General features: G+C 33.0%; 1 protein-coding gene across 3 annotated transcripts in view; it reads left to right on the top strand.

The window, feature by feature from the left end:
* The window catches only part of CADM2 (cell adhesion molecule 2), a 1037555-nt gene that overhangs the window by 906466 nt on the left and 105081 nt on the right, over positions 1 to 26008 (top strand). For all 3 annotated transcript variants that reach the window (XM_036851520.1, XM_036851521.1, XM_036851518.1), the window contains one exon: positions 22125 to 22215. In XM_036851520.1, the coding sequence (XP_036707415.1) occupies positions 22125 to 22215 (91 nt within the window). The remainder of the gene's footprint in view (positions 1 to 22124; positions 22216 to 26008) is intronic.

Raw genomic sequence — 26008 nt, 5'->3', positions numbered from 1 at the left:
AATATTGTGAAGAAGGTTCTGAATAAGATGCTGTCAGGATTGGGGGCAATTCAGTGATGTGTATGTTGGTAACTTTTACCTACAAAGCACAAATATTAAAACAGAATTAGATTTGCTATTATAAAGATGTGTGGTTAATCATGCTAATTTATGTAGTTGCTGAACATCTTGGTCTGTGTCCCCTTTTAGACCTGGTTATGGAATAAACTTGCCTTTTCTTATTCCACCCCACAGGCATAGAGTGGCCTTATCTGATTATTGTTTAGATTCTAGAGAATCGTTTATGTCTGTTGAGCCTATTTCAGCCTAGCTATAAGATGCCAGTTGTTAGCTTCCAAAGTTATTTTCACTTTCTCGGGAGTCCAAAATGGAACTATTATAAATATATACTTTCTGAGCATTTTTAGCTGTTCACCATATTTCAGTGTGCATTATTAAGCAAACTTCATGGAGAAAGACAATTTTTATAAAGCTTTACATGAAAAATGTTATACTTGATGGCCAATTAAAAATAACAACTCATTCTATCATGGTTTAATATGTAAATGGCTAGAAGGCAGAGACCAGATCTATATAAATTATTTTTCCTAGCATTTAGCATACCATCATTCAAGTATGTGAAGTTAATTAAAACTAACTGATAATAATACTTAATGTTCCTTTAGGGATGCAGAACATTCCCCAGGGGTGAATTGAGGAATGGAAAGTGGAGAGGGACATTTAGTACCAGTTTGAGTCAAAATTAGAGCAAAGTGATCAAATTGGGTATGGTCTTCATAAACACCTAAGAATAGTGATAAAAGGATCTCAACAATCATGGCTCCACATAAATGCACATTGCAGTATGTATGATGTGGAAATTCCATGGATGCAGGTGGGGGAAAATAGAAAGAAGAATTGGAAAAGGAAAAAAGTGGTTAGTCTAGAATTTATGGGACATAAATTTAGGATTCCACATGATTTTGCAATGTTCCTATTATGAGTAACTGCAAAGACTGGCCCAAATAGAGGAACAGCTTTTTGGACCCCCAGAGCAGAAGAGATGCCATTGTTTTCTGTGGTGACTGACAAGAGTAAGTATATATCCCCACAATAATGGGAAGTTATGACTACACCTGAAATAAAAATCCTGTGTTATTGTGGAAAGGCAAGTTTGATGAGAAACAAGACATAAGGGTTAAACACATAGTGCTAAGGAGCATGATGAGAACAAATTGGAGGAGGAGTTATGTTTCTAGGGCTAAATGTTTTAACTCTGTTACCCTGTGATATACAGTTTAGTAGGACTCAGCCTATACAATATATCACAGCAACATTCATTTCCTTATAAAATATTAATCTTAAATTTTAATGTCACTGTGATGGAAGAGAGTTTCTTTAAACTTGAAATTTAAGAAAATGTATATTTTTCACTGTGAACCACAAATACTTGCAAATATCAAATAATAGGTAATAGCATACTTTGCACCTGAGCACTGGAAAAAGCTATTTTTTTTAAGATGGAAATTCCAATTCATCTTCCTGTTTTTACACAAATCCCTTTAAAATAATAACTTTTTATTTGTCTGATTTAATTTTTAGATGAACAGATTGTATAAGTCAGATTTTATTTGATTCTCAGTAAGAATATTGTATCTCCACTAACAGAAAGGACTATGTACAAAACACAGAAAAGAAAAAAATAATTAAATATTCATTTTCTATGGGTGACATTGACAAAATTACATAAAAATCAACTGTTATTGAAAAGGAAAATACAAGAGACAGATTAGTAAAATATTTCAGCATAATGAGTGTTCTGAGAAAGCATTTTGGTACTGTGGCACTGAACTGCCAGTAAGGATAAATAAGAACCCAAATTTTAACTGTATATGTATGTGTGTTGTAAGGTACATTATATATAATCATCAAATCATGAAATCTTATGCTATCAGTAATATTTGTTTAGTATTTCTATTGTGTAACAGTGCCATGCTTTGCCTATAAAATAAGTAACTATACATGCACATCATCAACTTTTAAAACAATACATAGTTAAAATAAGTTATAGAAGAGAACCTGCTTGTGAGCCTAAACAAATTCACTGTGAGCAACTGGTAAGAAAAAAAAAGAAACGGAGGGAGGGAGTGACTTTGGAAGCTGCAGTGTTGAAATTGTGTGTTTTAGATGAGATCAATTAGGTTAATGACTAAAAATAAGAAATGCATTATATACCTTTAATAACCAGAACGCTCCTGGATTCATTACTATGATAATATAAGGAGTTAAATGGTCAATTTACAGTCCCGATCTTTGCCATCTTGAGGCTTTTATTTTCATTCTAGTTAACGTGAAAATAAATAATACAATTAATCCAGTCTCTCTTTAACATATTATGTTAAAAAATGTATTTCTAAAGAGATTCCTTTCTTGTTTTGCTCTTTTAGACGGAATTACTTTGTGCCTAGAGGAACTGAATTCTTGACTGTACATGTCTACTACCTTTCTGGACCATCTAATGTACTTTATCAGTCTACCTTTGGTTCTACTTGTTTCAATAAAATAGAGTAAAAAATAAAATTCTGTGTATAACAGAAGAGATTCAATACAGATGGGTTTGGAGGCTTCTTATTATTTTGTTTATAACTTCATTTCCACTATAGATATACATGATACAGAACAGAAATATTTTCAAATGTAGGCAGAGATTCTTCATTAAGTGCAGATTTTGGCATTTGTCCTTTTTAATTTATAAAAGATAATTAATTCCCACCTGCTCAATCCTCCCTACACAAACCTGTATACCTCTTTAGCCCAGGTCAGCGTCTTCTAAATTGTCCTGTGTTAGTTGTATCAACTATGCTTCCACTACTTTTCTATTTGTTATAGAAAGCACTTGATTAAATTTTTCAGGCCATATAGGTTTATTACACATAAAGGTGAATGCTACAAGTCGCATTTTAAAATAACATATCTCACTCATGTGGCATCTCATTTGTAAAATGCTGATTTTCTAATTATTTTGTCTACCACAAATTTTCTATGGTCCAGAGGCACAGAATATAAAAGGAACCAGGAAAGGTGAAATGAAAACTATCTTTAGATTAAATTTTCCAAATTAAAATAAATGGTTCTGTTAGGTAACAAAATGCCACATTTATACATGAGGATGCCTTGGAAGTATTTTTAATAGAGCCCAAAATATTTCGCAAAGCTCGTGAAATGTGTACATACTAGAATCATGAAGTGATCTATGTCGCTTAACAAAAAATACATTTAACTACATTAAGAAAGGTGGCCTAATGTACAACCTCTATTTGAGATCCCAACCTCTATTTTTCAACTTTTTCAAGGAAAATACATTCATTTATTATATTACCCATAGTAATGTATTACTGGCACATGTTGGTCATGAGTTAATTTGTCTTCTTTTATATATGATAGGAATATTTTATTTAGTCCCTGCAGTATCAAAATATTAAAAGTAATTGGATCACCAAATATTTTAAGTGATCTAAGGGCAGGGATTCAAAATGTTACTGTAAAGTTTGTATTATTAATAGAAATAACATTTTTTGTGTTATTAAAGCCCACTGAAGAGGCGTGTATATGTTTGTGAGTAGATTCTCAAGTTTAAAAATTAACAAATTCGTAGATTAAAGTAATATACTCTCAAGTGGTCTTTCTTAATCAAGTTTATAAAATACGTATTTATGAAACTTTTTAGAAGTTTTAACATTATTTTAAGCATGCAAATTAATTTCACAAAAAGACAGTCAAAAATAGTCCCCAAATGATGTGATCTATATATAGTACAGATGTCAAAGTATCTTTTGAAGATAATTTTGAGTCATTTTAATAGAGAATAAAAACTGGATAATCGAATGAGACAGAAATGATTTTGGCAAGTAAAACCTAATATTGAGAGAATAAACATAAATTATTACTATCTAGTATTTTAAACTTTCAATTTAAAAACTAATTCCATTTTATAAATCTGTTTTTAAAAGATAGTTAAAAGCTGATTATTTTCAAAGAGACTGCATATTTAATGTCCCAATACTTTCAGATTGTTCTAGTTCTACTTTCTGAATGAACTATAATACACACACACACACACACACACACACATTTTTCTAAGAGAAAAACGTATGGTTAGAAAATGACTGTAATCAATTGATATATTAAACTTTATTGTATTAGCTCTTAATATATCAGCAAAGATTGTCTTTACTATTTACGATCTGGGTTCAATAGACTTTTTTTTTTTAATCAATAGGGTTTATTTTTTAGAGAAGTTTTTAGTTAACAGAAAAATTGATCAGAAAGCACAGAAAGCATCAGAAAGCACAGAAAGCATCAGAAAGCACTTATGTTTATGTGTAAACATAAGTTTTCAACTCCTTCGAGTAAAAAAGTCATTTGAATTTTAATTAAACCACATTTTAGCAAAAGATAGATAAAGTGACCATAAAAAGAAATATGTTTACCTTATACTATATATCTTATTATGGGAAGACCATGTTTAGTTTGTAAGAAACTGCAAACTATCCTCTAGGGTGGCTGAACCATTCTGCATTCCCACCAGCAGTGAATGAGAGTTCCTGTTACTCCACATCCTTTTGGTGTTGGACACCAAAAGGTGTTTGGACACCAAAGGTGTTTGGACACCTTTTGGTGTCCTTTTGGTGCATTTGGTGTTGTCAATGTTTCAGATTTTGGCCACTGTAAATAGTGTATAGTGGTATCTCCTTATTGTTTTAATTTGCAATTCAATAATGATATTTCATGCTGAGCATCTTTTCGTATGCTTATTTTCCATTCGTGTGTATTTGTTGAGGTGTCTGCTTAGATCTTTGGAAATTTTTTAATTGGTTTTTTTTTTTTTTATTATTGTTGCATTTTAAGAGGTTTTCATGCATCTTGGATACCAGTCATTTGTCAGATATGTCCTTTGCAAATACTTCCCCCCTTGTCTTTTCATTCTTTTAACAGTGATTTTTCTCAAGAGCAAACATTTAATTTTAATGAATTCTAGCTTATCAGTTTTTTTTCCATAGATTATGCTGTTGGTGTTATATCTAAAAAGTGTAAAACCAAACTCAAGGTCACCTAGTTTTTTCCTGTTATCTTCTAGAAGTTTTATAGTTTTGCATTTTACATTTTGATCTATGATGCATTTAGAATTAATTATTGTGAAAGATGTCAAGTCTATGTTTAGATCCATGTCTTTGCATATGGATGACCAGTTGTTCCAGTGCCATTTGTTAAAAAGACTGTCCTTTCTTCATTGAACTGCCTTTGCTCCTTCAGTAAAAGTCAGCTGACTATATTTATGTAAGGTTCTTTCTGGCCCTCTATTCTGTTCCATTGATATATTTGTTTATTTTTTCACCAATACCACACTCTCTTGATTACTGGAGCTTTATGCTAAGTCTTAAAGTCAGGTAGTATCAGTTCTCAGAGTTTATTTTTCATCTTCAGGAATTTTGTTCATATTTGTAAATTTGTAATTACAAATTATTATGAATTTGATTACATTTGTAATTAAGACAAATATAATCAATAAATATGTTAAACTTTATTGTATTAATCCTTGATAAGATCAGGAAAGAATGTAATTACCATTCATCACCTGGGTCTAATAGACATTTTATTCTTAGGGTTTTTTTTTTAGGTTTTTAAGTTATTTTTTGAATAATGTGTAGATGTAATAATAAAGGAGAAAGGGATAGTGTAAAACAACTTTATTAGACTTTTAATAAGAATTTAAATATAGCAAACCTGAATTTCTATTTCATATTTTTCTGGGTTTGATGATATATCTACCCAAAATGGGCAACAAGTGTCATGCATGATCCTGGAACATATCCATATTGTAAATACGGAGTTCAGATTTCAAATACATTCTTAATGTGTCGTATTTATCATTGCTTCTGGTTCTTCCTGCACCTGCATTGTCAGAATGTAATACTTTAAAAAACTTTGATGGTTCATAATTTTTTCGAAGGGAGTAAAAATATCTTTTTTCCAAAATTGTAAAACATTTGCATTTTCAGGTTTATAAGTACTAATTAAATTTTTAAAAATGAATGTTTTAATTTCTTTATCATCAAATACCTACATTTTTCCACTTGTAAACTGTATAAATTCTTATGCACAGAAATTATCAAAGATGAAAGAATATTGTCATATATTCTTTTTAGCAAAATCATGTTGCAAAATATTATGTGATGAAATTCTTCCTTTTTTTTCCTTATAAACGAATTTTTCACTTATTGATTTTTGAGTTTACTAAAATTGATCTAGAATAAGTGATGACTTCTGTTTCACCATTTTCACTAGATTCTTGACTTCTATTTTCTCTTTGTGTTTATTGTCTTATCTAATAATTTTGAGATATCTTCCTCTGACTATTCCCTTCTTACAATTATAATCAGAAAATGAAAGATTCTTAATTCTCAACTGAGAGCATGAAAGCTAAACAACCAACAAACAACCAAACAAAGCTACAATGATGGTGTTTTATTTCCAGACTTCTTTCCTACCACCATGAAAGAAAATGTATAACCTGTGCAACAGTGATGATTTGGATAAGTAAATAGGGATTGGCAACAGTGATAATTTATATCACTCTTGCATAATCTTTCCACACTAGCACTGTCTAAAAGAACTTACTGTGATGATGGAAATGTTCTATATCTGTCCCAAAATAGTAGCCAATAGCTAGCTACATATAGCTGCTCAGCATTTGCAATGTGGATCTTCTGACTAAGGAACTGCAGTTTAAATTTTATTTAATTTTAATCAATTTACATTTAAATTTAAATAGCCACATGTGACTGGTTGTTACTGTATTGGACACCACCACTCTATATGATTTAATCATACTTCCATTTTCTTATTATGTCATTCCTTTTGAAATAGTTGGGAATAATTGACGAGTTAGGAATGAATTGATAGTGAAGTAATTCATAGAATGCCAAAGTAGCAAGATTTGTCAAAATACAGGAAATATAATACATATAATTTCATAATATATCTTAAATTTGTAAAAGAATCCAATGTTTTTATATTATAATTGCAAGGTAGGATAATTTTAAATCTCTAGTAATATACTAAGGGTAAACCTTGCATTTCTTTTTAGAAGGGGAAATTTTGTTTATATTTTCAGGAACTAGGCCAGTGATTTAAATGATTATTAAGTGCAGATAGTTTTATCCTGCCCTTCAAAATGCCTTTTCAGTTTTCTTTTATGCTGCCTAATATTTTTTAATTTGTGATTTAGTTCTTGTTGTTCTTGTTTGTTTGTTTTGTTTCGTTTTTTATTTATGGCTGTGTTGGGTCTTCGTTGCTGCATGCAGGCTTTCTCTAGTTGCAGTGAGCGGGGGTTACTCTTTGTTGCAGTGTGCAGGCTTCTCATTGCGGTGGCTTCTCTTGTTGCAGAGCATGGGCTCCAGGCGCATGAGCTTCAGTAGTTGCAGCACGCGCAGCAGTTGCAGCACAGGGGCCCTAGAGCGCGCGCTTCAGTAGTTGTGGCATGTGGGCTCAGTAGTTGTGGCTCATGGGTTCTAGAGCACAGGCTCAGTAGTTGTGGCACACAGGCTTAGATGCTCTGTAGCATGTGGAATCTTCCTGGACCAGGGATCAAACCCGTGTCCCCTGCATTGGCAGGTAGATTCTTAACCACTGTGCCACCAGGGAAGTATTAGTTCTTGTTTTCAGTCTAGGATGCTCACACCGGAGCCCATGAGTGGGTGGTGATCAGAGTCCATGGATTCCTTGAAATGGTATGTAAGCTATGCCTATCAACAGATGGGCCCATACTTTAGGAGACCACAATGTTTGTTGTCACAATACAGATTAAAAACCTCTGGGGTGAAATATAAACATTTTTAACAAAATGTATTTTGAATACAATGTGACTTTGAGAATCAATATCTTATTTTTTGAAGTGCAAGGCTAGGTTGGAATCCAAGTTCCCCTATGTGACTTCATGCTAGTCACTTTAAACTTTAATTTCCTCATCTGGAAAGTGTACTTCTTATTTTGGGGGATGGGGGTAAGGATTAAATCAGATAATTCATTATACATGCTTGGCTTTATTTTTATCATTATCATTATTAGGAAGGTAACATACCATATGAATGCAAAGATGTTTAGCAAACAGATGGAGAGCTATACTATGTTCTTGGATTGGAAGAATCAGTATTGTGAAAATGACTATACTACCCAAAGCAATCTACTGATTCATCGCAATCCCTATCAAATTACCAATGGCATTTTTCACAGAACTAGACAAAAAAGTTTACCATTTGTATGGAAACACAAAAGACCCCGAATAGCCAAAGCAATCTTGAGAAAGAAAAACGGGGCTGGAGGAATCAGGCTCCCTGACTTCAGACTATACTAGAAAACTACAATAATCAAGACAGTATGGTACTAGCAGAAAAACAGAAATATAGATCAATGGAACAGGATAGAAAGCCCAGAGATGAACCCACGCACATATGGTCACCTAATCTATGACAAAGGGGGCAAGAACATACAATGGAGAAAAAACAGCCTCTTCAATAAGTGGTGCTGGGAATACTGCACAGCTACATGTAAAAGAATGAAATTAGAACACTACCTAACACCATATACAAAAATAAACTCAAAATGAATTAAAGACCTAAATGTAAGGCCAGACACTATAAAACTCTTAGAGGAAAACATAGGCAGATAACTCTTTGACATAAATCACAGTAAGATCTTTTTTGACCCACCTCCTAGAGAAATGGAAATAAAAACAAAAATAAACAAATGTGACCTAGTGAAACTTAAAAGCTTTTGCACATCAAAAGAAACCATAAACAAGACGAAAAGACAACCCTCAGAATGGGAGAAAATATTTGCAAACAAAGCAACTGACAAGGGATTAATCTCTAAGATACACAAACAGCTCATGCAGCTCAATATCAAAAAAAAAAACAACAACCCAATCAAAAAATGGGTGGAAGACCTAAATAGACATTTCTCCAAAGAAGACATACAGATGGCTAAGAGGCACATGAAAAGATGCTCAGAATGACTAATTATTAGAGAAATGCAAATCAAAACTACAATGAGGTATCACTTCACACTGGTTAGAATGGCCATCATCAAAAAATCTACAAACACTAAATGCTGGAGAGGGTGTGGAGAAAAGGGAACCCTCTTGCACTGTTGGTGAGAATGTAAATTGATACAACCACTATGGAGAACAGTATGGAGGTTCCTTAAAAAACTAAAAATAGAACTACCATAGGACCCAGCATATACCCAGAGCATATACCCAGAGAAAACCATAATTCAAAAAGGCACATGCACCCCAATGTTCTTTGCAGCACTATTTACAATAGCCAGGATGTGGAAGCAACCTAAATGTCCATCAACAGAGGAATGGATAAAGAAGATGTGGTACATATATACAATGGAATATTATTCAGCCATAAAAAGGAATGAAATTGGGTCATTTGTAGAGACATGGATGGACCTAGAGTCTGTCACACAGAGTGAAGTAAGTCAGAAAGAGAAAAACAAATATCGTATATTAACGCATATATGTAGAATCTAGAAAAATGGTATAGATGATCGTATTGGCAAAGCAGAAATAGAGACACAGACGTAGAGAACAAGCGTATGGATATCAAGGTGCAAAGGGGAGGTGGGATGAATTGGGAGATGGAGATTGACATATATACACTATTGATACAACGGAAAAAATAGATAACTAATGAGAACCTACTGTATAGCACAGGGAACTCTACTCAGTGCTCTGCAGTGACCTAAATGGGAAGGAAATCCAAAAAAGGCGGAATATATGTATACATATAGCTGATTCACTTTGCTGTACAGTAGAAACTAACACAACATTGTAAAGCAACTATACCCCAATGAAAATTTTTTAAAAACTTTAGCAAACCCTTTCTATCCTTTTTTGAGAATACAAACAAGGAACCTATGAAATAAGTGGAAAGAATATTAAGATTTTTTTTCTTTGTAGTTTTTGCCTAGGACATATACTATTCACTAACACTGATAAAAATCAAACAAAATTGGTGATATCAGGAAAATTAAAACAATTTTTTCCTTTTCATTAACAAAAGCTACAAACAAAATATCCTCATCCTAAAGGAGAAATTTCACGGAGACCTTCTTATTTTTTGATTCGAGTTTTCTCAATTTAAATATATTTCAAAATATACCAATAACTTAAGGATTATTAAATTTTTTATGGTTGATGATGATGGTGATTGAATGATGATGATGATTTTGACCTTTCTCATATTTACCAAAATTATATGTGAAGGGACATTTTAAAAATTAGATAATGTATGAAATAAAAATGAACCTGGTAGTTGACTAAATGACTAACAAACAGGAAATACGATGTCAACTTCCACATTGTCTTATAGTTTTATGATAAATCATTATATTTGAACTAACCTATACATCATGTATTAATGTTGTATGTTTGTTAAATAAACATTAAATGCTTAAGGCATCCCATGGCAGATTTATAAAACCTAAAACAACTTTAAATGTGTTCATTTCATTGTTTATTATTTCATTTTGTGTCCCCATGATGAATCCATTTCATGGTGCTTTTGATAAATGTTCTTTAAAAAAGCATCAAAAACATAAATAGCTTGAAAATGTTTAGAAACACAATGAGTTTAGTTTTTTTAATTTTTTCTTTTAAATGTTGATATGAAGGTTTTTTTCCAAAAATGAGCTTTCAAAGTGTTAAAATGTCCTATCTAATGATGAAATTTGACAAGCAGCTTCCTGATGCCTTTTCCTAAGTAATCCATCTCCAGTGTTGAAGCCATCAACTAGTTGAATTTGTTTCTGCCCTCCCAAGCACAACTAACTCTATCAACAATATCGAATCAAAACTATGCATTTTACATCACCACTTCAGACTATTAATATAGGAGAGTTTCATTTGATAAATTCCTAAATTCTATTTATTTTATTATTTAATTATTACAAATACCTAGATTATAAATTTCTTTATTTCCTAAATATTTTAGTTATTCTAATAACTGGAATAAAATATTGGAGAAACAATTATTTTAAGCCAAAAAAGTAAGTAAGATAATAAATGAGATACAGAGAAAATGCACTTAAAGTAATGCACTCTAGAGCCCACAATTGTAGAAATTTATGAATTAGAATATCGACAAAATGTTGATGCATTTATTATCTATATTTTTACTGCTATGTTTTCTTCTTAAGATCTTCCTTGTGGCTCAACTTTATCATAGAGACATAATTTGCTTTAAATTGCTCACTGATCCAACCAGTTTTACACACTGCCAAATATCTCCTAAAACCTGGCTCGGAGCCTGACACTCACTTGATCACAAACTTAAGATGATTTCTTATTGCCTCTAACATAATATCTGAATTCTTCAGCCTGAAATTCAAGGCTTTGAAAATACAATCCCTTATAATGTCACTCTTAGCACCCCTTTTCAGATAACGCACCCTATACTTTACAGTACTTCTAGATGCCTCATATACAGCCCACACTCGTCTCTACACCAACCCTTGTCCAACTCTTTGCCTTGGGTTCCCTTCTTTTCTTTCCCTCTAGAAAAATTCTGCCAGTTCAAATACTATGTATTGTTTGAACTTTTTTAAGTACCACTTCTCTAGGTAACTTTCTTTGTTTCTAACAAATATCTATAATCTCTTCTTCCATAACTCCCATAATATTTCATCAGAGTGCTATGTTCCTTTCAGTTTTGAATTTTGCATTATTTTGAACCATACATGATTTATCTTATTGGGACAAAATTACTGTGGAGATATAGCACTTGAATAGTAGTAGTAAAGTATCTTGTACATATTATACATACATATAATTTATACGTATCTGTTAAATAAATGATGGCCACAAGAATAAATTTTTACTAGAATTATAGGAATTTAACAGACTGTTTAAGGAAAAGTACTTGACAGTCTTGAGCATTATGAAAGAGTATTGTGAGCACTAAAAGGAAAGTGAAAGTTTCAGTTTTACTGCAAAATTACAAACAGGCAAAATAAATTGGACATCTTAGAAAAAGTCAGTCTTATGCAGAGGGAATGAATAGCAGATAGTGCTGTAGCTGAAATGGTTCTGGTTAACTCTGGGTATATCAACCCACTGCTCATAATAAAAAGTAGTAGGGGGCTTCCCTGGTGGCGCAGTGGTTGAGAATCTGCCTGCCGATGCAGGGGACACGGGTTCGAGCCCTGGTCTGGGAGGATCCCACATGCCGAGGAGCAGCTAGGCCCGTGAGCCACAATTACTGAGCCTGCGCGTCTGGAGCCTGTGCTCCACAACAAGAGAGGCCGCGATAATGAGAGGCCCGCGCACCGCGATGAAGAGTGGCCCCCACTTGCCACAACTAGAGAAAGCCCTCGCACAGAAACGAAGACCCAACACAGCCATAAATAAATTAATTAATTAAATAAATAAACCCAAAGTTTAAAAAAAAACACAAAAACTTAAAAAAAAATTACAAAAATAGAAAAAAAAGAGTGGATTTAGTAAGCAGTTTCCCAAAACTTTAAAAAAAAAAAAAAAAAGTACTAGGTCTTGAGGTATAGATTGAGCTTGATTTGTAGCTTTTTATTTCAGGAAAGTATCATGATGGTCTTAGAGTATTCAGCATTTCCTTCATTCTAGAAGTCCAAGCGTCCCATATAGATACACACAGTTTCACAGTTCTCTAGTATTTCCCAATCTGTTGTAACAGGGAAGAGATATAGGTAATGAAGTGAGTAAATGTCAATATTTTAGAGGAGGACACTAGTGACATTTTGCCTCAGGTAGTTCTTTGTTGTGGAGGGTCTGTCTTGTGCATGGTACGATGTTCATCTGTATTCCTGGCTTCTATTCATAAGATGCCAGAAGTATCACCTCTACCTCTCCTCTACACTGTAACAACCAGAAGTGTCTCCAGACATTGTCAAATGTCCTTGGGGGGCAAAATCGTCCCTAACTGAGAGCCACTATCTCAGAGTAAGGTGAACTGGTGCATAATTTTCTTTAGTATTAATGTAATTAGCAAGAGATCTTTATAAGGGTGCTACACAAATTGTTCGGAAAACTTTATGTAATACAATTGCTATAAAGAATCACAACTCTTTCATCTGTAAAATATTTAAAAGTTTCTAAATTCCCCTTGACAAAAATTTTCTGTGGGGATATTTCTTTGTTGTTCGTGGAGGAGAGGAATATGGATGAGAAGGATATATTGTAGTGAATAAGATAAGAGAATATATATATACATACATATATATTTTTTCTCCAGTTTTATTCATGTATAATTGAAATATAACATTGAAGTAGCTTAAGGTGCGCAACATAATTATTCAGTATATGTATCTATTGCAAAATGATTACCATGATGGTTAGTTAATATCCATCACCTCACATAATTACGATTTTTTTCTTGTGATAAGAACTTTTAAGATCTACTCTCTCAGCAACTTTTAAATATACACTACAGTATTGTTTATTGTAGTCACCATGCTGTACATTACGTCCCAGAACTTATTAATCTTATTATTGTAAGTTTGTACCTTTTAACCACCTTCACCCAGAGAATATTTTCATCTGTTAGAGAGGAAAAGGATGTGAGAGGCAGCTGTGAGAGAGTTAAAAAAGAAAGAAAGGGAGGGAGGGAGGGAGGGAGGGAGGAAGGAAGGAAGGAAGGAAGGAAGGAAGGAAGGAAGGAAGGAAGGAAGGGAGAAAGGAAGGAAGGGAAAGAGAAACAGGTAGACTGACAGGTTATGCATAGAACTCAGAAACATTGTCAGATATGTTTTACAACTTGCAGATCATATAGAGCAAAAGCAACTCTTGGGCCAGGTTCCAATTCAACCAGCTGGAGAAAGAGTTGGTTTTGAAGATGAATAGAGGACACAGAGCTTATTACCAAAAGCATCAATCTCTCTTGTAGTCTAAGAGAGAACAGGAAACAAAGTTATTGACGTGAGATTAAGGTCAGGAAAAAGAGATTCAAACTGCCTAAGGTGATTTATGATTGTGTAAGTAGAGTGAGTTACTTCTCTGAGTCTTAGTTTCATGTTCTGTACAATAGGTCAACAACAGAACCTACCTTATATGCTGTATGAAAGAATTCAATGAGCCAATGCATACAGAGCATTTACAATTATGACTTGCCAAGTATTTTATCAGTGTTTATAATTATTAGAAGATAGCTGTGACAAATAAATTTGATTTTATAACACACTAGTGGTCCTAACCAGTAGTTGGGAAAAATTACAAAAAGTCATTCTTCATTCATTTATCCAACAAATATTTAACTGAAGTCTAGGAGTTATTCTAGGACTGAGGATAAACCAGTGAACAAAATAGAAATAATCTCTGCTCTGATGAGTTTACTTTTCTAAGAATATGCTAAGCACTCAGTAGCATTGTTTATGAAAACTAACACCTGAGTTTTAGGTGTTACAATGTGAAAAAGTATACTATGTTATAGTGTTTTAATGTTGCAATTCTAGTGAGACAATGGATAGAAATGGGTAATAGTACTGTGCCTTGCATGTTTTAAGACCTATAAAACTGTTTGTTAAATGAATCATTTGGGAGTGTTCATAGGAAATGATTTTTGTGGACAAATAAAATTGTCAAGATAACACTTTGCACCCAAAGATCCACATGCCATGAGCAATGCAAATCACTACTGCTTTAAGTTATAAACCATCTTTGTTCCCTCAATATATTATACACTATGGAATGATACAGTAAACTAATATTAGATGTTCATTTATAGCTGCTTCTCTTATTTTAGCAATTTGGCCATCACCATCATAACAGGCTAGATGTTACTTTTATATAACTTTAAATTTCTGTTGTATTTCTTTGATTACAGAATAAGTTTTTTTTTAATTGGTAAGATATTGACTTAAAACTTATTTTTATTTACCTACCTACAAAACCCTTAGAGATGAATAAATATTGTTGAACCACTGCCACTAAATACTTTCATAGCTGTGCTTGCCGATTGTCCATTAGGTGATTTAATAGTAGTTTCATCACAGATCTTTTCAGTTTTCTAAAATCTTTGTTAAAAATATGGAAAATCCATTCCCCTGTATCAGTATCTTTACTTTGATTCAAATACTGAATCATTCAAATAAGATAGGAGGTGTCTTTACTTCCCAAGTTCATAAAGCTTTTAAAATTTTGAATAATAATTTTAAAAACCAATTTTTTTGTCCATTAATCTATTTCTTGAAAGTACTTGTGCTTCTTTATAAATTAGTCCCAGAATTTGTCAGATAAGTAAAATAAATAATACTTTTTTAAAAAAATTTATTTTATTTATTTATGGCTGTGTTGGGTCTTCGTTTCTGTGCGAGGGCTTTCTCTAGTTGCGGCAAGCAGGGGCCACTCTTCATCGCGGTGCAAGGGCCTCTCACTATCGCGGCCTCTCTTGTTGCGGAGCACAGGCTCCAGACGCGCAGGCTCAGTAGTTGTGACTCACGGGCCCAGTCGCTCCGCGGCATGTGGGATCTTCCCAGACCAGGGCTCGAACCCGTGTCCCCTGCATTGGCAGGCAGATTCTCAACCACTGCGCCACCAGGGTAGCCCAATAAATAATACTTTTAGAAAGTATGGGTTTTTCCACATCTTATTAATTTTAAAGATGGACTCTAAAGAATAATATTTTTCCTATAAAAAGAAACCTTAGAGAGGAAACATGATGCTTTTAAAGTATCTGCATATTTTGCCTGTTAGTAAGTAGTGAAAAATTATTTGTAGATGAATGACCATATCCCTATTTTTATATGCTTGTGCAAAACTTCCTCATTTGCTTGCATTTTGAGAGAAATAGGAAATATTCATATAGTCATCTAATCTTTAAAGAACTGTTACAACATATCAAGCATTTTGTTAGGATCAGGATCTGACAACACACAATCGAATAGGTTAAGGTCTGGGATTTTGAATGTTCAAAATGTGGTGAATGAAGCAGACATGCAAAAAAAAATACATATTTTACTAAGTGCAGTGTTTTATAATAGCAGTATATATCCTGAAATAATTTAAATCTAATTATTTACTGTTCCCTTTCATTCATATGTGTTTATGTATAGTAACATTATAAACATTACATGTTATATGTAATAAATATTATACTACTATGTACATAAATTTATATTCAATAAATATGGTGTTGTTAGAGTTGACTTATTTGAATACATTTTAAAACAAACATGGAAATTATTAGTTTGTAAAAATAAAAATCTGAGTTTAACATATAGGATAAAGCAAGTGTGAATTAATAATGGTAATGATAATGCATTTTTACTAACCCCCCCCTTTTCTTTTCTGTTTAATTGGTACAATACAATACATTATACTAGTAATTTAAAAACAGAATATCATCCACATCCACAAAGTACTGAAGAAAAAGAGAAAAAGTGTCATTCTGTTTTGTGAAGAAGTGGAGCAGGATGAAATGCAACTCATATTGCACCTAGACTGGAAAATAGAGAGATTATTTCCAAAGCAAGTGTGGGATTACTATATAAGTAAACTTTGGTTAAAAAAATATTCCCCATACTTTTGAAATGAAAAACTACAACCAAGAAGAAAATCTACAAATAACTTATATATGGACAGGGGCAAAAAAAATGTAATTCTTAATTGTAACTTGGCAAAGACTTGCATTGAAAGGTTTGGATATGTGGTATTTACTTTCTGACTCCTATTCACATCTGGATTAGTAAAAATATTAATAGCATAATATATGCATAAATTTGAAGATTATTTTAGAAAATTATTATCTATTGTGCATTGTGCTGCTCCTGAAAAAGTCCCCATTCATTTTGATATATAAATATATATAAATACAGAAAAATATGTTTACCTTGGGGGTTGCAGTTATTAAAATAACTATTTTGAAGAAATCCTGGAAATTGAAGATTCTTAAAATTAACTCAGTTTTTGAGATGAGTATAGTTTTGTTTTGTTTTTTTTGGTTTTGTCTTTTTGTTGGCTAACTGAGATATCTGAGTAAGAATAGGAGTTCTACACTAATTTAATGGTATTTCTAGAATGTTATTGATTATTTGCTAACAGTGCTTGATCAGCTCCCTTATGGATACAATAAAGTGATTAATGAAAATATAATAGGAATAGTAATGATAGAGATCTTTATTATTAAGTAAAAATCTATTAAAGCCCAAATTATTTCCTGTTATTAAAGAAAAAATTGATACATATATCCACTCTTTTTTAGATTTCCTTCCCATTAACACAACATTGTAAAGCAACTATACTCCAATAAAAATTAATTTAAAAAATAAAATAAAATAAAATATCTTGACTTTTAGGCCATGTAAGATGTTACATATTCAAAATGTTATTTTAAAGTAAACACTGTGGCAGGGAGAGATAAATCAGAAGCTTGGGATGAATACACAGATACTACTATATATAAGATAGATAACCAACAAGGATCTACTTACTGTATAGCACAGGGAACTCTACTTAATATTCTGTGATAACCTATATGAGAAAAAAATCTAAAACAGAATAAATATATGTATATGTATAACTGAATCACTTTGCTGTACACCTGAAACTAACACAACATTGTAAATCAACTATACTCCAAAAAAATAAAAAATTTTTTAAAAAGTATTTGAAAAAGAGTCAAGTTTGGGATAATATCACATTACTGTAGTTTTGATGTGGTAAAAAATGTAATTTTGTGTACATTGCTAACGTGGTATGTTTAAAGACGAATGCTGACATTTCATGGAACTGTAAACTAGAATTTTGACCGATTATATAAATAAATCTCTTCACAATTGAGTGCTTCCCCTGTCAAAATCAGATGAGGAGAGAAAAGTTATTTATGCGGTATATGCATTAAAAAACAAATTGCCATTTGTATAATCATGGAAAGTTGTTATCTAATATTATCTAATGCAGAAAATTTATACCAGGAAGAGAATCAGCAATAGACATTTAATTAAATTAAATATGTGTAAGAATAAAACTCAGTGTAAGGTTTGTGACATGAGCATTTAATATTAATTTTACATACAAATGCAGGCCCCAACAAAATTTCAATTAAGCAGTTTTTAATATTTTAAAATTAATGTATTAAAATGATAATAAGAAAATAAAAAATTAGAGTGTTCCCTCATTTAATAATTTATTTATTAAGCACAGATTTTGTATAAAGCACTATGCTAGACACTGAGGATACAGAAATGCCTTTTAAAAATTATACAGAGATGAAAAAGAGAACGTGCAGCAGAGATACATGACCAAATGTGAGGGTAATGAATGATTGCCCTCAGCAAATGATATTTGAGTTAAGATTTAAAAGAGTTAAAAAGGCAAAGGATCCCCCCAAAATAGAGCATTTCAGACAGTTTGTATAAAGTTAAGAAACATATTCATTAAAGTACCGGAAAGAAAGTATAATTACCTGGAAGTCAAAGAATGAATTGAGTGTTAAAAGGCTTGAGAATAAAGACCTGTGTAGATCATATAGGACTTAAAGACTATGCTGATTATTTTTCTTTTAATCCTAAGAGAAAAAATTTACCATGCAAGGTTTTAACCAGAAAATTGATGTCATCAGATTTAGAGGTGTAAAAAGCTGACATGGTGGAGGCCATTCACTTTTGCGGTAGACTAAATGAAAGAAAGGTTGTGAGGTTGTGGAGATATAAAAAAGCAACAAGTAGATTTCAAAATTATTTAGGAAATAAGTCAACCAAACTTGATGATTAATTGATTGATTATAGAAAAGATAAGGGAACAGGAGGTGTCTGGTGTATGTAGCTGGATGGAGGCTGGTGGTATTTATAGAACTAGAAATTGCTGGAAGAAGAACATGTCAGGGGAGAATGTGTCAGTCAGTGGGAGACTTTGAGTTCCTTTTGGACATACTGAGTGTGCCATGTCTTTTCAACATCCAACTGGACATGTCAAGTAGACGTTGCACATACATGAGTGTAGCTTGTGGTACAGAACTGCCTTAGGATATAAACCTGGGAGTGATTAATGAGTAGATAGAAACTGCAGAGATAGGTATGGCTGAAAGGACCTAGAGAATTATGTGAGAACAGATTGTGAATCCCATTCTTGGTGATCTCAATATTTAAAGGTTAAATACAAGAAGAAAACCCAACAGAATATGAGAAAGAGTAGCCAGAGATATATGTCGAATCAGATATATGTGTATCTATCAGTGTGTGTGTCTGTGTGTGTTTGTGAGGGGTGGCAGGGTTGAGTGTTAAAAAACCTAGGGAAGATAATTCTTAGGAACAAAGACTAATCAACATATTGAGTAATTCAGAAATAAAATAAGAGTATTGTATTATATGACTTGATTTTGGTAACTTGGAGGTCTTCCTAAAAGTTTCACAGAAATACATGCTAAGCATATTATCTGCTTTTGCACTTGCTTATAATTCAAATTCTGTGTTCTGGATCTAAAGGGAATGCTGAACCATGCTTCAGGGGACCACATGTTATATAAATTCTCACCTCTAATAAATTACTTAAACAGGCAGAACTGTGTATTTTACTTCACTGAGGCAGATACTGGGGGTGACTTGCCCATATCCCTTTGGCACACACCATTCCTGTGCACCGAGTAGACCAGGGGTGCCAGGGAAGTAACACCTGCATCCCCGCCCCAGCAATCCTCAACTGAACACTAATGAGTATTGGTCAATATTCCCTAAATACTCCTCTCCCTTGCCCATCAAGTGAGGTGACTTGGAGGCAAGCCCTACATTGTCTCTCTGAGTTCCACAGCAGGATTGAATCCAGCTGCCCACAGGGTAATCTGCTCAATAACACACTCTTGATTTACTTCCTTCCCTTCCTATCTCACTTCCCAGTGCTCCCTGAGGTCACTCCCCATGAAAGAAATATCCCAGGGTCTGTTTCTAAGGATTCTATATTTGTCAGAGTTCTATAGAGAAAAAGAACTAACGGGATTTGTTACAAAGGTGCAAATTCCAAGATCTGCAGGCTGAGTCTGCAAGCTGGAGACCCAGAAGAGCTGATGACTTAGTTCCAGTCTGAGTCTAAAGGCCTGAGAAACCAGAAGAGATGATGTTATAGTTCCAGTCTGAAAGTCAGCAGGCTCAAGACCCAGATGTTTCAGTGTGATCTGAAGGCAGGAAAAAGGCTGATGTGCCAGCTCAGTTGCCTTCAGACAGGAATGCTCTCCTATTTGTGGGAGGGTCAGCCTTTTTGTTCTATTCAGGCCTTCAACGTATCAGATGATCCTCACCCATATTAGGTAGAACAATCTGCTTTACTCAGTCCACTGATTTAAATGTTAATCGTTTCCCAAAACACTCTTACTAGAATTCCCAAAATAATGAATTTTTGGCCAAATATCTGGGTACCGCATAGTGTAGTCAAGTTGACACGTAAAATTAATCATCACAGATACACAACTCTCTTCCCCAACATCACACTTTTCTGATCTTTCTTCTGCCACCTTTTTCTCTAGAAAGCTTTATTTTCTATGTCAGGATGAAATTAAATTTTGCTATATGTATATATGGTCAAAATTTAAAAGATGATAGCCCTCATTTTCCCAGAATCATTCTGGTTCACACTTGTTATTCTATATAATTAAATTAATATTTTCTCTTCACTTTTAAAAGTGTTCTACTTGGAAGACAAAATTATATGATCATCATGTTAACTGATTCCATAAATGTGATGATGGTAATGAGATTAGTGAAGTATGTTTCAATCCTTTATTAAATTATATTTTTTCTACTGGTTAAAAATATGACAATATATGTCATATTTCTTCAAATTAATTTTTCTTCCTGGGTTATTTTATACTACAGTTTTTTACCATGATGTACATGGAATGCCTATTTGTAAATGGGATATTATTGTTGATTATCTTGAATGTATTTTTTTCTTTAAAGGATTGATAAAGAATGCATTTGAAAAGTATAAATAATTTATAAGTGGGATACAAGGCCTTCCACAGGATCTGGTTTATTGTTCTATATATGACAAATCTGCAAAATCTTTTCCTGAAATAAGATAAACTAAAAATTACACGATTGATACTTATTGAATTGGCTTCAAAGTCAGAGAATGAGTATAACCTCAGGGTAGTTCAGTTCTTCTATCACAACTAAGGGAAGGGTGAGAATAATTGTGACCCCCTGGAGCATTCAGAGCCTATTTTGTTTATTGTTGAGGATATGGAGACAAGAGGAGGAGACAGTTCCATGTTGACTGTGAGCCACACAAAACCAGGACTAGCAAGGTGTCATAAAGGAATGAGCCTGTTTACACTGTCTCTGTTCTTAGTTTATTTTCCATTTTTTCTATGTAATATGTATCTCTGTGTTGATTAAACAATATTACATGGCATAAAAGTTATAAATATAAATGTCTCAAAGTATTTTTGCATCTTCTTCCACTAAGGATGATTTTATTGTTAAATGGAAGTAACTTTATAACAATTATGTTGTAACATATATAACAAAATGTTAACTTTTAGTAACATTCTAAGTAACTATTTCAGATGATTTGCTAACTGTGCTTTAAAGCAAACAGCATGTGCTGAGTGCTGCATTACTGCATTTTCAAAAAGATTCTGCATAATGCTCGTGAGACAGTAGTTGATCTCAAGTTCTTTGTGGGTTCCTTATTGTGAGTCCCTGGTATTCCTGCAACAATGAAAGAGTTGTTATTCAAATGCACATAAACGCGTTCAGTCCATAATAATAGTATGCATAGCCATCTATAAATAGTTGAAGAAACAATTGTATGAAATGCTTGATATTCATCTGGACCACTTTTTGCAGTTTCACTTTTGAATTCAGATTTCAGAAATAATATAACGGTGGTGCTCATAAGATATTCAGATATTTTTGTAAGCTTTTCCTGGACAGGATGGTAGCTTCTTAAAATTGCAGACCCTGTTTCACTAAATCTATATAAATATACAAAATTGTATAAATATATACAATTACAAGAAATGGGCTGAACATATACCATGATGTACAATTATTAAATATATAGTTTTATATGTGTGTAATGACCTTTCTTAATATTACTTTTTCTTTTCGCCTAGATACACCATCAGTTAAGATTATACCATCCACTCCTTTTCCACAAGAAGGACAGCCTTTAATTTTGACTTGTGAATCCAAAGGAAAACCACTGTAAGTGATTTAATGAGCAATAAATTTTTTTACTTTTCTTGTATCCTGCTTTGATTGCAGTCTTTAACTGCAGAAATCCACTATTTTTGTCTTTTCTTGGTGGGCAAAGTGATCTCAGAACAGAAAACCTCCTGAACCATGTCTTCATTAAGTGTCTGTGGAAGACTGGTCTTGTATTTTGTCATCTAGTGAAGTTTCTGGGGAGGTTTCCAACTGCGATTTTTTTTTTCTTTTTCTTTCTTTCTTTTTTTTTTTTCCCACTAAGATATTTCAACCTGAAAGGAGTATAGGCTTAATCAGTCACTGTTTTTACATCATCAGATTGTAGAAGTTACACATGATGAACTTCCTTCTCTCATGAAAAACTTTGAAAATACCGAATCCTCAAAATATGCCCAAGTTTTAAAGTTACATGGGAAATCATTTTCCTAAGGGGAATCAAATCTACACCTCTAGTGTAGCCCCTGAGACATAATTTGTGAATGTGATATGTTTGGAGGTAGTGGGAATGAAAAGGGTCACAGACTCCACATTTTCTATTATAAAGCGATTTCATTGTTAGAATAATGAGTTCTAACATCACTTCAACCCTAAAATTTTACTTTTTGACATTCATGTTTATAAACAGCTAACTCATAGAAAATCTATATTTAATAGAAAATTCAAGTATGGAGTATCCAAATAAGGATTATTTCATTGGAAGTGATTTGATCTTTCTATGGTAACATTCTACATGGAGCTGAAAGTCATTTATTTGGATCTTTTTAGAAGCTTCCAATTGATTTGCATTTCTGTTTAAATTTTAATGGGAGGCATTTAGTTGTTCTCTATACATAACTATATGGGATAGCTTTTGAGCAAATCAAATTTAATTACTAAAGATTTGTTTCTAATAACATTTGTTATTTAAGTGTAGATTTCATATTATCACATGAGGAATTTTTCTATAGTAATTTTAATACATAAGCCTGAAATTTCAACTTCCTCAATTGTATTGTCTTATACTTCTTAACACACTAAGTGAATTCACACTTTCTTTATCACAGTATTGTTATTTTAGAACTGTTCTCTCTTCCAGTAATTATTTTCTAGAGATTTAAAATATACTGACTTAAAGAGCATTTTGTAAATTAATCTATTTTTTTCTATATTTTAAGAAACATTTAAGGCGTTTTAGACCTTGAAAGGAGCAAATTTTTTCAAAGTAGCTTTACTACATATATCCTGTACAATTCACTTTCATAGTTCTTACCCTTTGATAAGTTTAAGTTGCTTATAGAAAACATTTTTCAACTGCAGTGCACTATCTAATGTGACAGTGCATTTCAGTACTGCAATTTCAACAGAGCTTTTGGCTGTAAGATCAGTACTTTAACTAAGAAAGAAGTGTAATAGCCTCTAGTCAGCTTTAGACATACTTAAATCCAGTTTCTTTACTCCCAATGTTGTATATCTAATACCAGCACTTCTTTCCTAACTTTCCCTTCCATTTCCACTCCTGTTCCCTTTGCTTATTATTTTCCAACTCTGTCTGTTCCTCTTTCCCCACACCCCTCGCCCTTTGTTTCCATTTCTCCTTATAACCTCAGAGGTCAGTGTTTGGAGATATGATAAAGTATCAGGGAATAGCAAAGGATTTTTGCTTTTACCTTCTCTCCATAGTTCTGCCCCAAAGTACATATGTGTACATTTAGAATATGTGTACAATTTACACAATTAAATGAGGTGAAGATGGGAAATATAATATATAGAATGCTTGGGAATAAATACATTCCAACTCAAATAGCATCCAATTACCTATCAAAGATCTTCTCTTTGATTCCCTATCCACTCTCACTATCCACATTTTTTTTTTTTTGGTGCATACTTAGATTGTGATCTATGTAATTAGCTATTTAAGTAGTCCATTTCCCTCAGATCAGATATGGTTGAATAGATATGCCTTATTGTGGTCTCTGTTTCAGTTACCTAGAAATAAGCTTGGATATGCAATAATCCTCTGCATTGCAGATGAATGAAAAACACAATCTCTTATTTATTTATGTTATTTAAGAATACAAAGGTTCCAGAAGTTTAATAGAAAACGTCACCTTTCTCAGAAGGATCTTGATGAGTATCACTTTGCTATAGGTAATGGAAATAAAAAGGCTCCTTATTTTACAGAAAGGAAAACTAAAGCTCGGTATTAACGGATTTTCCTTATTCATCCAGATTTAAAATGGATGAGTCAGGATTTAAACTCAGTTCAATCACTGCCCAAAGATTACATTCCTTCAGCTATTTTCTGCTACTTCAATTGCTGAGTCTAAATTGTCACCTATGTTGGCCAAAGTCAGTTTTGAAAAATTAGGATGGGCCCTACAGTAACGTGCAGCACTGAAATTGAAGCTCTGGATGCTTGAAGGTGAAGAACTGGCTAGTCTCAAGACACATTTTACTGCTGCTGTTCTCTTCTATCAGGCTTTCTGCTGTATTTGTGCCCTTTCTGGCAACTTGCCAAATTCCTACCAAGCTGACCATTTTTAGCATGAGTTTACAGCCATATAGAATATCCTCTAATTAGTATAGTATCGTCTGGCAATTCGCTCATAAGCTCCAGAAGGGATAAAATGATTATTATTTTCTGTCTTTATCATTATAGATCATAATGTTATATTCTATGTGCTATGGTCCACAAGTAAATGTACATTAACCTATTCTCTTGTATTGTATTCTCATTCCCAACTCTCTTTTTACCATTTTCTTCCCTTGTAGACCTCCAGGCCATTGACATTAAAGGTATAGCCAAATTCTTAGACTCCTTTTTGCCTTTAGACCACTGCTTCTCTTATGCCCTTCCTAATTATCTTAAAATCCACTCTTCTGCATTTTCAAAGTAACTATCATTTCCAATAAATGAAGACATTAACCTCTTTAAAGACAGTCTCAGTTCTAGCCTCTCTAGTTTATATTCGATCTCCGACAGTGCCAGTTGAGACAGATAGGACAAAAAAAACAAGGGAAGACTGAAAAGAAATCATTGGATTTTCCCAGAAGGAAATTTTACTGATCATAAAGAAAACAAGTCTCACTAGAGCAAAGAGAACAGAACGCGAATTGAAATGGATTAATCAGGGAGTTAGTAAGTGGTGGGGAAACAAAGAAAACAGGAAGGACGCCCATTTCAGAAAATGAATCATGAAAAGTGGAAAAGGGATGAGAAAAGAAAGTTATGTCAAACAGAAGTTTTAAAACAAAAAATAGTAGAGAGGCTGTCCATATTTTAAGATAGGATCAAAAAAGCCTGTAAAGAGTGGGCGTAAAAATGAAGTATGTGATATCACATTTACCTAACAGGTAGGTTCGAATTTCCTATTTTACTCTGGTAATCACCGTCAAAGTTCTCCATTATTTTGCTGCTATTACACCTGATTCCCCATTTTGTTATTTTGGAATCACGGAGAAGCAACACTGTGTCTTAGCTTCTAACTGACTCCTGAAACACCCGATTTCTATTATCCTTACCAATTACCTGAGCCCCCTTTGATGAGCAGGTGAGAATCAGAAGAGGATAACAGGTGTATGATTTCTTTACATTTGGTAGCTGACATATCATTTCTTTAATCCGTGATCAAATCTTTATTGTTTCTTTAAAAATGTTTGACCGATATATGATTTCCTAAAGTATGAGTTATCCATGGTTATTAGGCAAGTTAATAGTAGAAAAAATAGCACCACTATCTTTTGTATAAATCACAAAATGATGGTGTGACTCAACTCATACTGAGACTCATGTTGCTAACCTGGCCTCCTG

Source organism: Balaenoptera musculus, chromosome 4, assembly GCF_009873245.2.
Source record: "Balaenoptera musculus isolate JJ_BM4_2016_0621 chromosome 4, mBalMus1.pri.v3, whole genome shotgun sequence".
NCBI lineage: Eukaryota > Metazoa > Chordata > Mammalia > Artiodactyla > Balaenopteridae > Balaenoptera > Balaenoptera musculus.
The sequence above is the reverse complement of the archived record's forward strand: the minus strand, read 5'-3'. Positions and strand labels throughout refer to the sequence as shown.